Genomic DNA, 15331 nt, shown 5'->3' on the forward strand with positions numbered 1-15331 from the left:
ACTTTATAGTAAGTTTTGACCTAAAATAGTATAAGTTGTCCAACTTTTTCCCCCCTTTATTCTGCTTTCTCCATCCCCCACACCTGTTCAAGCTGTTGTTTCTCAGTCTAGTTGTGTAGGACACAGCTCCCTGGGCCATGCTGGTATTATGAGCCTTGCGCTCCCCTTGGCTGAGGAGATCAGTCTCCAGTCGTCGGTTGGCCGCTCACAGCAGCTCATGGTAGCTCTCGCCGGCTGCTAGCCACTCACGGTGGCTGCCAGACACTCATGGTGGCACACGCTAGCCCACAGCAGCACACGGCAGTCCACCTCCAGAGAGAGCTGTTGTTCACAATCTTAGCTGTAGAGGGCACAGCTCTCTGGCCGATGTGGGAATCGAACTGGTGACCTCGGTGTCAAGAGTGTTGTGCTCCAACGGCCTGAGCCACCAGGCCGGCCCAATTTTCCTTTCTTTCTTTTTCTTTTTTTTTAATTAAAGTTTATTCGGGTGACAATTGTTAGTAAAGTTACATAGATTTTAGGTGTACAATTATATATTACATCATCTATAAACCCCATTGTGTCTTCACCACCCAGAGTCAGTTCTTCTATCGCCATATATTTGATCCCCTTTACCCTCATCTACCACCCCCCCCTTACCCTCTGGTAACCACTAAACTATTGTCTGTGTCTATGAGTTTTTGTTTCTTCTTTGTTTCTCTTGTTCTTTTGTTATTTTTGGTTTATATACCACATATCAGTGAAATCATATGGTTCTCTGCTTTTTCTGTCTGACTTATTTCGCTTACATTACATTCTCAAGATCCATCCATGTTGTCACAAATGCTCCTATTTCATCTTTTCTTACCCCCGAATAGTATTCCATTGTGTATGTATACCACAACTTCTTTCTCCATTCATCTATTGAAGGACATTTTGGTTGTTTCCATGTCTTGGCCACTGTAAATAAAGCTGCAATGAACATTGGAGCACACCAATTTTATTTTCTTATAATGTCATAAAATAAATTGGGAATGTTTCTTCCTCTATTTTCTGAAAGAATTGTATTAGATTGGCATTATTTCTTCCTTAGATGTTTGATAGACTATACCAGTGAAACCATCTGGACCAAGGGTTTTCTCTGTGGAAGGTTTTTGATTACAGATTCAATTTCTTTAATATAGGGCTATTTAGATTTTCTATTTTTTCCTGAGTTGGTTTTAGTAAATTGTGTTTTTCAAGGAATTTTTTCATTTAATCTAAGTGATTGAATGTTGACCGCAATGTTGTTTATGATATTTTCTTATTCTTGTAATGTCAGTAAGATCTATAGTGATGTCCCCTTCTTATTGCGGATATTGTTAATTTGTGTTTTCTCTGTCCTTCTTTTTCTATCCCTCACCTCTCTCTCTTACCAGTCTATGTATAGGTTTGTCACTTTTAGTCATTTTTTTGGAGAACCACTTATTTTTTTCTATCACTTGTTCATTTTCTAGTTTATTGATTTCTTCCCTTAACTTTATTATGTCCTTCCATGTACTTACTAGGGGTTTACTACACCCTTTGTATTTTTAGCTTCTTAAGGTGGGCGTTTAGTCATATTTTAAACTTTATTTTTAATAACTGTCTTAGTCTGCTGATATAGCAAAATATCTGAGTAGCTTAAAACCAACAGAAATTTATTTCCCATAGTTATATGGAGCCTGGACATCCAAGATCAGGGTTCCAGCCTGGTCAGGTTCTGGTAAAAGCCTACGTCACCTTGCAGACTGCTAACGTCTGGCTATGTCCTCAAGTGGTACAAGGGGCTCAGGATAATTTTTTTATATTTAGCCACACATTTAGCATTCCTGGTATTCTTTTTTCCTTCCTGTAGATCTGATTTTCCATCATTTCCTTTCAGGTTAAAAAACTCTCTATGGTATTTCTTGTAAGTCCACAGGTGACAGATTATCTCAGCTTTCATTTATTTAGTGTTTTTCTCCTCTATCAAGAATCACAGCCTTGCACTGCCAGCTTCCAGTGCTGGAAAACAATTGGCTCATAGATTTTGTTTAGATTGATAGTTGTTCATGGCAGGAGGGCTAAGTCCAGTACTAGTTACTCTGTCATGGCTGGAAGAGGCCATCTATTCTGTTTTTGCTTTTTATATCTCTTCTTATTCGAATGTTAATTTGAATCTCCTGATAATTTTTGCCTCCTATTTTCTATCTACATATTTTGTTTCATTCTCTAGGTGTTTTTCTCAACTTTATCTTCAGTTCTTCCTTTGAACATCTAAATTTTGCTATCGTATTTTTAATTTCTAGAGCTCTTTCTTATTTTAGTTTTTTGATGGATTCTAATAAATAGGTCCCATCTCAAGGAAGCAACGTTTTTCTTGTAATCCCTCAGAGGGCAGTGATGATAGTAAGGGGTTTCTCCTGCGCTCTGTATTGCTTTTCATTTCCCTTGTTTGTATACTCGTTTTAGTCTCTGTCTCCCATGTTGGGGATTGTCCTCAAATGTCTGATAATCCTTGGGCATATTTTCATATTTAAAAGTGAGGTGAGAAGGCTGAGTTCTTTCTGTGGGGCAAGCCTGGTCTCCTGCTGGAGCACACTGCAGAGTAATGTCAGGACCTGGTAATTTTGTTTGGAGACCCCAAATATTGGCATGCATCTGTAGGTCTTTTTTTTTTTTTTCTCCCTTTCTTCTGTCTCCCACCGCCCCCCTCCAGTTCAAGCTGTTGTTTCTCAGTCCAGTTGTGTAGGACACAACTCCCTGGCCCTTACTGGTATTATGAGCCTTGTGGGCCCTCCCCCCCGAAATCTCCAGGGTTTTTTTCGTTTTTGTTTTTTGATGGTCGTGGTCTTTCTACATGGTAAGGGAGAAGATACCTGGGGTCTCACTGCTCCTGATGAAGAATCCTGACAAATCCTTCTTTTTAGCCCACCTCACACTGTTACCTGAAGTCTCCATTCCTGAGCCTTTCAAGATTTTCAGTGCAAATCCACTTACTTTTGGCAGCTTCCTCCACAGGGTTTAACTCTCACTAGTCAGCTAGGTCAGCATCTGCTTTCTAGCATTTGTTTTTTACTGTTATTGTCTTTCCTGCAGTTCATTTTGTCTCTGTGGGACATTCTCTTTTGATCCTTTTACTCTCTCTTTAGTAGGTTTTCAGGAGAAAGAGATGAATGTGTGTGCTCAATTTCCTATGTACCTTCCTTCTACTATAAAAATGAAAATGAAAGGCATTTGCAAATTGTGTTGTGATGTGGTTGATGCAAGATAGACTATGTGAAACTCTACTCAGAGGCCCATGGTAGAAGAAAAGGCCTTGGCCTTTTATTAGGAGCTTGGTGAATAAATAAATGTACATTTATACTTTCAGGTGAAAATAATATGCTTGAGCTATGTGTGTATGTATTATTACTCACAACTCTCCATTTTCTTGGGTTTTTCAATTCATTAACCCATTCTGTTTCTGACTGTCATATAAAAGATGGTCCCTTTTGTCCATATATCTTTAATTAATAGCAGATGGTGGTTGTCTTGGACAAGAGGACATGGAAGTCCAAGACGGTAAGTTTCATCTTTCTGTTTTCCAGGTGACTGAACAGCTAAGTTACCTGTGAGGCTGGGACTGAATACAGGCGGTGATAGTACTACCTCTCAGTCCTCTATTTTTCATTTGTTCATTAATTCTTTCAACAAATAGCTGTTGGCCACTTGCTATTTGCTGTGCTCTGTGCATCTCACTGTGGGGACACAGCGGCATTGTGACTTGGCTCACACAGATGTTTCCTGGTTGTTGACAGGCACAAAAGGGATATCGTTGCCCTTTCCTTGGGCTGGGTACATATTGATGTGGTGTGTTTTTTTCTTCTATTTTTTGACTGGAGGTGAAAGTTTTTGTTCTCCTAATTTTGGTCAAGAAAGCAACCACCCATGTGAGATAGTCGTGATAATGGGAGGGAAATATTGTGTATGGAAAATTCCCTTTCCTATAAATGGAATGGTTTAACAAAAAACACTTGTTAGTAGTCAGATTGAACACTCACATAAGGACTCAGTGTAATTTTAAGCCTCACTCAGACTACCATGCTGCAAGATGAGTAGTTTTCATGCTCCAGGGAAGGTTCTCTGCATTTATTTTCAAGCTTTAAGCTACCATGTCATAGCACTAAATACACAGTCTTTACCAAAAGCAGGAGAAAGAAACAGCTTGCTGAATAGTATGGACAGACTCTTTCCTGGATCTAGGTCTCCTTTTTTTAATGATGGGAAGAAGTCACTTGGAAGAATGATTTTTCTTGGAAGAGCCATAGTTCACTTTAATAGTGTGGAAACAACTTGAAGTTTTAGTCTACAAAGAAATTTAGCCCAAAATGACCTGGGCTGCAGATTATTGTTGGCTTTAGCTTTCCCATTTTACCATCTTCCTATTGCCACACAAGAGGCTAATGGAACTCCTTGTGGCAATTTTTATGTTTATGTCATATATTAGAGGTAAAAGGATTCATATACTCTTCCATATACTTAGTGCTTATCTATCTATCTATCTATCTATCTATCTATCTATCTATCTATCTATCTATCTATCATCTAGCTTATATATTCTTATACATTTACACAAAGCACTCTTATTTTCCAAAAATCTTTCTCTTTCTCCCTGTTATTCCCTTCCAGCTTTCCACAATTTGCATAAAATATTGTCCTTGGTATCGAAAAGCAGGCAGGAGTCTGTAAATGGCATTTGTAAAGGAAACAGGGCTTGTTGAGAAGTGACAGAAGTTATGGGAACAGAAGAGAGTCCGGTAGGATGGAAAGAAAATGTAGAACTTGGGGCGTAGAGAGAGTGAGGAAGGATGAGAGAAACAGAGGAGAAAAAGGCCAAAGACAGGGTGGATGTGGTGAAAGCAGACCGAGGAGGGGGATAAGCGCCGTGTAGAAGAGGAAGGAGCCAGGGCTTCCTGGGGAATACTTTGTGTATGCTTTTCCTTTCCTTTAATTTTATTCTGTTTTTAGTGGTAGACTTCTGAGATCTGAGAAAATATGGGGTAGGGATGGCTCCCATAATACTAGGAACTCATGGTAACTTGCACAAGCTTGTAATTGATTTTCAAATCTCTTTTAACCCAAGCCTGACAAATCAGACTGTAGGTTTTGTGCCAGAGAGTGGGAGAGGGGAGGAAGCTCTGACTGAGTGTCATCCATGCCACTGCCCATAGCATTTGAATAGCAAGAAGGATCTGTCCCTAAAAGCTTCCTGCCTACCTTCAGCCAGGGATGCAGAGGCAGGACCTTGGGAAGGGAGATGGTGTAGTTGATGGTGAAGTATTAACAGTCAGTGAGGTAACAACCACTAAAATTGGCCACATTTCAGAAAATGTAAACATTCCATTTTTAAAATAGACTTAATGTAAAAAGAAATTCTGGTTATAGACTAACACTTGCTGTCAGATGCTTGTAAAAAATAATCCAATCAGAAAACAAAAAGTTCTCTTTCCCAGTATGAGCTGATTTCTACCACAGGACTTTTTGGCCCTAAGGAAGTTCTGCCATATGAGTGTAGTTGTGAACAAACTGTGGCTCCGGGAATTTCGTTCTGCGTGGTGGGGAGCTGAGAAACCAGGTGGCTACCACAGGTGGTGAACTTGGCAGAGAGAGAAGCATCTGGGCTCGACAGTAGAAATAGATGTCACCATCTGGCATGCAAGCCCCTCAAATGATCCCATTACCCCCCTGTCCTACCTCTTATCCAGGTTGAACACAGATGGCATTCAATATATATTTGATTGATATTTTTTATGGCATAGTCCTGGCTTTAAGCAAATGGAGACAGAAGGTGTGTGTTTTGTTAGGGGTGTCTGCCAAGGTGGAGCTCAAAGAAGACGGGAGAAGTTTCTGAGGACAGACTACCTGTGGCATGTCTGCTTGGGTTGGAACTGGGGTGTTTCCTGTTAGAATAGGAAAGTATAACCCCAGGAAAGAGGCAGATAAGCATAGTAGCCACTAATGGGCAAGTAAAATTGATTCCTGGATGAGCAGTGACTCTGGAGAAAGATTTCCTGCAGACACTTCTTACCCTTTATGACTTTCAAATCAGACTTCTGGACAGAGGCAGCTTGTTGTTTAAGTTTAATGGTTTACTTTTTGTAGGATTTGAATATAAATGTCGGACTATGTATATCTGGGATGTGGTCAATAAAGCCAGATGTGCTATGAATACCTTGTTGGACGTCGACGTCTGGAATCTTGACGGTTGTGAACTTACAGAATCTTACTTGGGACTATGGAATTTTGGAGACCCAGGGCAAATGTTCAATATCTTTTGTCTTTTAGTTTGTCCTTTAGTTCATGTGGTCAGGCTGTTCTGTGGCATGTCCTAGGTGGATTCATTATATCCTCCGTCAGTGATGACACCATGTCTTGATTTCAGTGACAGGATGGCATTTCATCAAATTCTAAAAGTATAACTTTGGACTGGAACAGCCTAGGCTTTAAAATGCCGAATAAAGTGAACTCTGGAAACAAACTCCCAGATTGAAACTCCTTATATAAATAAGTGTGCCTTTGCTGCAGGAGTTGGTTGCAGTAGCACTCATCTTGAGAAGGTCCTGTTCTCACAGGGGTGACCTGTCTGTGGGTGAAAGAACAGTGCTGCTCCCTTTGAGTCAGAATGGTGCTGAGCACTCATCCTCAGTTGTCCTTTTCTGACCAAGCTGCGCTCAGTGGTACATGAGACGTGGTTTGGCACGTTGGGGATTGAATGGCGCTCTGCACATCTCTTCCGACTCCTTTACCCAGGGGATGGCCAGCGTGGCCGCTCAGTCCGTGTCATCTGTTCTAGAGACTAGAGAGAATCCCAGTTCTGCTGGTGGTCAATCAGAATTCCACCCGCTCCCCTTTCAGATCCACGAGAAAGAAGAGGAAGAGTTCAATGAGAAGAGTGAACACGATTCTGGTATCAACGAGGAGCCTCTACTCACGGCAGATCAGGTATGAGGATCACTCTCAGTTCTTGGGATGTTTTTGTTCTTTTGATGGAGAAAAAGTTGAAGAGACTATACTTGCCACATCCATTTAAGGCAGAAGAAAACTGTACCGTCTCGTGTGGTTGTGTTGATGACTTGGGATTTTATTTATCTTGATGCCTCAGTTTACCCTCTTGCAGTAAATAGGAACATAACTCCTGACACTTGAGTTGGGTGGGCTCTGCGTTTGATAGTAGCCAGCGACAGACCCGGTGTTTACTGGCTTCACTTCCTGCTAAGCCTTTCATTATAATTCACTGTGCTTGGAGTCAAGACACCTGAACAAGGGTCCCAAATACCTGTTCTTCCAAAAATAGAAGTGGCAGATGAGGTTTTTGTGTGATGGTTATATTCTCCTATTTCAAAGAACATAAACTCCTTTTGAGCCTCCCAAAAGGAGTCTTAGAGACACTTGTGTCTCTTTGTTTCTTAAAAAAAAAAAAAGATCTAGTGCTTCACATTTGATTGAATTCATTATATTTTAGTTTTAATAATTTATTACTGAGGGAAGACAACAATAGGTCTCTGGATTCCTTATTCAACCTTTTAATCAACAAATATTTATGGAAGGTTCTTTTGAGCAAGCACCATAAAAATTTTTTCACAAAGTAAGTCTGTAAAAACTCCACTGGGAGCCTTTGGTGCCAGAAAGCGCTTTTCAGTAAAAGGACCTCTTTTGTATCTGTGGTAAAAGGTGGGATACAAACAGGTAAGGATCAAGAAATGGAAGGGAAACAGATAAAAAAGAATAGGGGCAACTTTAATTAAAAAAAAAGAGAAAAAAAGAATAAGGGCTAACAGTTATCCTTGTGAAGTTTAGGGGAATTACAATTCAGTGAGACAAATGCAATGATAAATACTCTGAGAGAAAGAGAAACTCAGCCATAAAATTCTAAACGGGGTCATGTCATTTGGTTGCATTCTATGAATGGCTTTTAATAGCCAAAGACTGAGTGTTCCCTAAATTTGTGAGTAGAGATGAGAAGGCTTGGGAATAGAACAGTGCTTGTTCTAAAGGAGGGTACCCAAAGTTCTCTTATGCTGGGTTCAGCCTAACATGAAGAAACCCCCTTTAAAGACCACAGTCCAGTGGCCTTGGAGCCGAGTCCATCACAACATCTTGAACAGACAAATGCATAAATCACATCATGGTTGTGACCAGACTCGTCTACGGAGTCCTTTCAGAAGTAGTCTTTGCTTATTCCGCTTTTTTAATGTGGAAACAATTAATGTGCGAGTTCACCCTTATTCCTTTTGGCAGTTATCTAATTTTCCTCTCACTTCTAGGAGTGTCTCCTACCAACAGTCTAGATTAGAGCTGGATTTCTTATCTATTTTCTGTTCTCCAGACCCTGCCTATCCTTTTATTACTTTATTATGTTTATTTTCACTCGTTGTCAGGCAACTGTAGTTCCTGTCTAAGTGAATCCCCTCCCCGTCTTGAGTTGTTCTAGGAACACTTTGGTTTTTTCCAGTCATATGCATTGTGACAATTAATGGACTGGGTTTTGTGTTAAAGTTGGGTGGATAAAATATCTTCCCACTTAGAAATAAAGTGCTCAGCAAATTGAAGTAAATGTTCCCTTCCAGGCAGCTCTGCTTCATTTCCTGAAAGAGTCGTTTATTTCCAATAAAGCACTCATCGAAATGGTGTTCTTGGAAGAAGCTTTACATTAAAGAAAGAGTGTGTGTAAGCCTTTGGTCAGATCTATTTTTATTATTATTCAATATTTATTAAGTAACAATATTGCTTTAGGAGCTTTACAGACAGCAAATCAGAAATGTCCTTATCTGGTCAAAATTCAAGCCAGAATGTCCCTCCAGCAAGAGAACAGTGTTAACAGCCTCTTGTGTACCCTCTTCAGGTAATTGAGGAGATTGAGGAAATGATGCAGAACTCTCCAGACCCTGAGGAGGAAGAGGAGGTTCTGGAAGAGGAGGATGGGGCTGAAACCTCTTCCCAGGCGGACTCAGTCCTCCTGCAGGAGATGCAGGCCTTGACCCAGACCTTCAACAACAACTGGTCCTACGAAGGTGAGGGCCCCGGGGGTCGACTTGCCAAGGATTACGCCTACTCTGCCAGGCACTGGGCACATGCTTCACATGTGGCTGATAGAACCTCACCTCTAGGGAGCTGGCAACACCTTGCTTACTGGGCATCAGGAGAGACATTAGCATTTTTCGGGGTGGGTGGGTGGAGAAAAGGCAGTCGAGCAAAATTAAAATGGTAAAACTAACCAAAGAACAAGACTAAAGCAGACTAAGTAGAAAAAATCTGAACCTACTATTCAAAACAATGCTACCATAAAATTAATGAAAAAGAACTTCAAAAAGTATGACTACTGCTACTACTACTGCTATTACTACTACTACTAATAGCAGCTCATATTTTTGGAGAGCTTGCTATGTGCCAGACCCTGTTCTAAGATTTTCTATGTATATTCTCATTTCATTACCAGCCCCACTTGGATTGAGCTGAGTATTCTGAGAGGTTAAGTGACAGGCTCGAGGCCACTGTTGTGAAAATATAATTTAAAACAAAATCTTCTCCCCCAGAAAACGTCTCCATGGAATTAGAGGGGAAAGAAAACAATTTTATTATTGAATAAGCATTAAGCCAGAATGGGACGCACAGCACAGGCAACCCGCTAAAGGGACTGCAGAATCAGAAAGAAAACTCACTCTGGACTAGAGTTAAATGTATACAACCCATTGCATTAAATAGGTTTTACAACTGGGAGTCAGGTGACAAGTCAGCCTGTCATTTTCCTTCACGATTACTTTTCAATGCAGTGACTTCCTGGATCCTCCAGGAAACATTCCTGAGTCCTAAAACCAGCAAGAGGCTTATTTACTATTACAAAGATTGACACACATGTGAAAAGGACAGAGAAAGAATTCTGAAAGAAAAGGGAGGTGAGGGAGAGGGAAAGTCTCCTCCCTTATTTCCAACAGGGAGAACCTAGCTTCTTATTTCTACATTTGCATTGCTCTTTGTACCACAAACAAGTGGGAAGGGGTAGAGCCAAATCTGACGCCAGGTAGGTTCACTTGAGAATCCACACTCTTAACCTGTGTATCGTAGTGATTCTCTGACACAGGTTTGTAGTAACTATGATTGTGCAAAAAGGAGGTGGGTGAGGAAGGAAATGAAAAGATGTAACACAGCAGAGGCAAATGCTGAGTATAAAATCCACCCATCTGTCGGGATGATAAAGCTCTTGTTGCCAGAGGGGCCACGCCCCTGGGGAGTAGATTCACGGGAGGTGGGATGGCAGGGATTTAGGAACAAGGAGAGAGAAGGAGGGTGGGTCAGGGTATAAAGATCCAAACACGGATTAGAATAGTGGTTAAAATGGAAGCATGAGCTGAAGAACTACGTGGGAAAGTGAAACTGGGGCTGTGAGGCGCAGAAGCAGGGTGGGGGCAAGCAGAGGCCCTGTGCAGAGGGATGGAACTTGCTTGGCTGAGATGCTGCATTCACAGCTGCCCCAATCAGCCCGTTCTCAGCCACACAAAGGTCCCAAACATAGACGCTTTCAGCAAGAGACTCGGGAAAAATAGCTGCAATGCAGAGTGAAATGGCAAAAACAGAAGGAGGAGGACAGCTTCCACAGAACAAGATAAAGGGGAAAGTCGAACTAAGTCAGCAAATATCCGGGCCAAGCAGAAACAAAAAGCAAAAGGAAAATGGATTCCAAGGCAGGATCAGAAGATGCCATAGAAAGGGATGCATTTGCCAAGCTGCTTTCTCAATCCGTTTTAAATGAAGGAGGCTTAGGGGACAGGAATTTAAAATAAACTTATCCGTATCTCGTGATCTCAGGTTCCCTTTCCTTTTCTCTGACAGGAGCAGACCACTCTGTCCCAGCTAGCCAGGGGTCATTTTTCACTCCATGTTTTCCCACATATTTTTGAGTACAGGCATTGCCACACAGGACAAGAGGATAAGGAAGGCCTCCAATCGCTCTGCTTTTGCTGTCGGCTATGTCGTGAGCAGTGCTTGGGAATAAACACCACCCTCCATTGCTCTTCAGCACAGATGCCAAAAACTTCCTCTTTCTGTTTCCCCCGATTCTTGATTCATTTCATATGAGGAATATTATAGAAACAGAAGAAAAAGTGGAAGACAGAACAAGGGATCAGGAAGCCACATGTCCATTCACACACATTTTTTGTGGACAGAGTCCACTGGCTTCCTTGGAGGCTGTTTCTTCTTCTGCCTTCATTTCCCAAGAGTGATGGCCTCTTCTGCAGATGATATACTGGCCCCACCCATTCTGGCACGCACCTAACTTGTGAAGGTCTTTCCTGGCTCTCCGAGGAGTTGGAAGGGGTCTCCTGGGGAGGGGCCGTCCCGTCTCAAGTGGCAGCAGTGCCAGGAGCCTCTGCAGTGGGCTGTGGCTTGGACATGAGTGTCACGTGTGGTTGGTCTTCCCCCACAGGACTGAGACACATGTCTGGGTCTGAGCTGACGGAGCTGCTGGACCAGGTGGAGGGTGCCATCCGAGACTTCTCAGAGGAGCTGGTGCAGCAGCTGGCCCGCCGGGACGAGCTGGAATTTGAGAAGGAAGTGAAGAACTCCTTCATCACAGTCCTTATTGAGGTTCAGAACAAGCAGAAGGAGCAGCGAGAACTGATGAAAAAGAGGCGGAAAGAGAAAGGGCTGAGCCTGCAGAGCAGCCGCATAGAGAAGGGGAACCAGATGCCTCTCAAGGTATGTGAACAACCCAGCTGGAAGCCTGGCTGCGTCCCACCTCGAACCCTCGCCACTTCAGGTCCCAATACCAACCCTACAGAGGACTCAGAAACAGGCCTGTACTGAGTAGTGACCGATCAGGACACTGTGGGGCATAAAGTGGGAGTAGAAGCTACCTGTCTCCTCTCTTCCCCTGGAGGACTCAGGTGGAGACATGAGAAAGTCATTGACTATGTTCTCTTAGTCAAGACCTTAGAAAGTGGGGTGAAGGCTTTTAGGATTGAGAGGCGCTGTGCTTTGGGTCAGAACCCCTGCTACTCACTGAACTTAGAGTCTTTACTTACCTCTTTAGGATGGCGGTGGGGTGTTTCAGGATTGAAAATTACGACACCTTGTTGTTATATTAACAGGATTCTTTAGACCAGTGGTTCTGAATCAGGAAAGCTCAGCAAAATCATCTAAGGAGATTTTCCCAAATGCCTTTGCCTTGGCTCTATCCCAGACCTACTGGATTGGGCCCAGGCATGTGCATTTGGAAAAAACACCCCAGCTAAGGACAGTTGCTTTACATCTGCCCTTCCCACTGGCTGGACATCTTGTTTTCTTCTCTAAGATATTTGAATCATTATCTGTCCACATTTTACTGTATTGCTTTATTTTCCTATTTATACAATGGAGGCAGAAATGAGGAAACCTGGGGAGTGCAGGGGGGGTCTTGCTGCCCTGAGGGCCTCGCTAAGATAAGAGTCTTTGAGACTCTACTATTTATTCTTGCAAAGCTCAGGCTCACATTTTGGTGTGTCTCTTAGCCAAGGTCTTACATTTACGTTCTAGTCACAGAACCCAGGGGCAGTTACCTGGGCAGTGTGGTAGCTGACGGGTCTGGGTGGTTGGGGAGGACACACAAGTCCCTGGGGTGATGACCTTGGAGCAGGAAGCATCTTCTCTTCCTGAGTCTCTTCTCCCCCAGCGCTTCAGCATGGAAGGCATCTCCAACATCCTGCAGAGCGGCATCCGCCAGACTTTTGGCTCCTCAGGAACTGACAAACAGGTACGCGCCATCTCCCTGCTCCCAGCTTTCCTCCTAGACTCTAGCAACTCTGCCATCCCAGCAGAGCTAGCAGTGGTGATTCAATAGAATTATCCCGGCACTCAGGCAAGGGTGGGGTCCTAACATTTTCTTCCACTCTGAAGGAAGAGCAGGAAGTGTTTTTTAAAAGGTGAATAATTTCTTGAGCTCCAGTATTCTAGGACATGGATAAAACTTAAAACTCAACACTGCTCGTAGCCCTACATGTTAACAACATGCATTGAAAGGAAGATCCATTTGATGATCGATCGCATCCAAGAGCGTAATTAACTCTACCACCTTGGGTCACAGCTGACCAGTCCCACCAAGACTGACTGACCCTTCAGCTGCCTGCTCTGACTGTAACCCATGCTGTAGCATCTCCTAGTTGTCTCAGTTACTTGCCTGAGAAGCATTTCTGGTCATTTAGACAGTGTTCAAAACTTTTACTGGGTAGCTGTTATGTGCTGAGCTCTGTTGCTAGGTCTTCAGATACAAAGACGAATAAGTCCTGATCTCTGTCCTCTGACAAGAGGGCAATCTAACAGAGGTGGCTGGTGTGTAAATGGATGAGTGTGAAATTGTAGAATACGTGCACATAAATTGTATATGTGTTTTACACATGTTTGTAAGCTGAATCCTAAGTGTTAGAATTCTAGAACTACAGCATGGAAAGAGAGTTTAGAACCATCTAACCCAGTACCTCATTTCACAGCTGTGAGGATGAAGGCTGGGAGAGATTAGGCAAGATTTTCCCAAGGCCACACCACTAGTGTGTGGGAGAGCCAAGTGGCAGAGCCACGACTAAAATACAAGCCTATGACTTTTGGTCTAGGGGTCTTCTCACTCACTATACCAGGCGCCCTTAGAGCCCTTCCAGGTCTTTCTGGCCCAGGGTCTTGATATCCCACTGTGCCCTAAAATGATTCTGTTGTAGAAGCACTTTGTATCCAGCAGAGGGAGCAAACCCAACACCGGAGACCAAGGGTGTGGTTGAGGTTCTCCTGTCATTTTGACAAAAGAGAAACCATTCATTCTCAAACTACACTGCAAAGGATGAGAAAATATCACACCCCCTCTTTGCTCGCAGCCAGAATGAGAAAAAGCTCACCAGGACTTTTAAATGACCAAAGGGTTTCTGGGAGAATGTAGCAGTTGGAATGGAGGGAAATTTTTCCTGGCTAATATGGTAAAGTCTTAATTTTAAAGAGACATTTCCCAAAGATGAGAAAAAGGACCTGACACAGTGGTGTGCGAATTATCATGGGTGTTGTTGAGAATGTCAAATTCGACAGAACCTGTTGTGTAGGGAAAAGCACAGTCCCCGTGCAAATGGTCTCATCTGGCTCATCCCCAGAGGGACTGTATCTGACATCTCAAGCCCTGCTGCTGTTTGTCTCGTAGTATCTGAACACAGTTATCCCTTATGAGAAGAAAGCCTCCCCTCCATCGGTGGAAGACCTCCAGATGCTGACAAACAGTGAGTTGTTCTCATTCTCGGCGAGATCAGCTGCTTGTTTTTCTGCCTTCTTCCCTGTGAGTTGCAGTCCTGGTGCCTCAGGCCTGAGATGTCCAAGAGCAGTTTGAGACAGGTCAAAATGTGCTGCCCAGTATTGCATCCCTTCCCCTCTGCACAGGGGTAAAATTAAATACTCTGCAGTGATGCCGGAGTTGTCTTGTCTCTCCCTGGTTTCTAGAAGGGAAGAGATGTGCCAGAAGAAAATGAGCTGCTCAAAGAGGTTGGTGGGACCGGCGGGGGGCTGCACTGGTATGCAGGGACTTTCTGGTTCACCCAGCAATTCTCAAGGCTTTGTATTCTCTGCCTGCAACTTGAGGTTGCCACCTAGTCTCAACTCGTGCCCCTGAAGTAGGGAGCTCAGTCTGTGGAACTGGCTGTATTCTTAACGAGAAGCAAACTTTCTTGAGTAGGGTAAGGAGTGGAAAGAATAGAGTCTGGTTTTCCTTTCAGGAAATGACTGCCTCCTCTCCTCTACTTTGGCTCTATTGTCAAATATTAATAAACTTTCTGAGCTATGAGAGAAAACAGTGTGTAATAAGGAGCTTTTGTAGGCAAGCTCTCTTTATATAAATCTAACACTACAACCCCCAAAGGGCTGGGGGTACATGGTGTTAGTCATCAGTGTCAGCTTGATTCTTTTAGGAAGAGAATCCTAGGCTGAGATGTGGTGACAGGCTCAGTGAATCAGGAGACATCCATCTCCTTGGCAACCGTGCACTGCATTGAGTGACTTACTAGCCTGCCCAGCCCACGGCAGGGAATGGGCCAGCCTCAGGGCTATTTGGTACCCCAGAGGACTGGGAGAGGAGCTTTATCTATTCAGCTGAGGGAGATAGATGCCTGCTGGGCCTTAGTGCTAAAGGGGACCAAACGTTCTCACTTTTATCACTTCGGAAAACTAAAGCAGGAGGTTCTGGTAAACATAAATCCTGCCGACATCAGTAGATACTGCGTCCTTGAGAATCCGGAATTTTAAATTCAAAGTACATTGGCTTCCTCTTGACTCATTTTAAAGTCCTTTATTTGCATAAATATGTACTAAGATT

At 43.1% G+C, this 15331-nt stretch overlaps 1 protein-coding gene across 2 annotated transcripts in view; it reads left to right on the forward strand.

Moving 5' to 3' along the window:
- Positions 1-15331, forward strand: part of FEZ1 (fasciculation and elongation protein zeta 1) — a 39641-nt gene that overhangs the window by 19328 nt on the left and 4982 nt on the right. The window contains exons 4-8 of one of the 2 annotated variants that reach the window (XM_019710524.2): positions 6877-6963; positions 8864-9032; positions 11444-11715; positions 12668-12748; positions 14171-14246. In XM_019710524.2, coding sequence (XP_019566083.1) covers positions 6877-6963; positions 8864-9032; positions 11444-11715; positions 12668-12748; positions 14171-14246 — 685 coding nt within the window. The remainder of the gene's footprint in view (positions 1-6876; positions 6964-8863; positions 9033-11443; positions 11716-12667; positions 12749-14170; positions 14247-15331) is intronic. The other variant, XR_002135750.2, reaches the window with a different exon arrangement.

The sequence above is a fragment of the Rhinolophus sinicus genome, linkage group LG16, assembly GCF_036562045.2.
Source record: "Rhinolophus sinicus isolate RSC01 linkage group LG16, ASM3656204v1, whole genome shotgun sequence".
In the NCBI taxonomy this organism is placed as follows: Eukaryota; Metazoa; Chordata; class Mammalia; order Chiroptera; family Rhinolophidae; genus Rhinolophus; species Rhinolophus sinicus.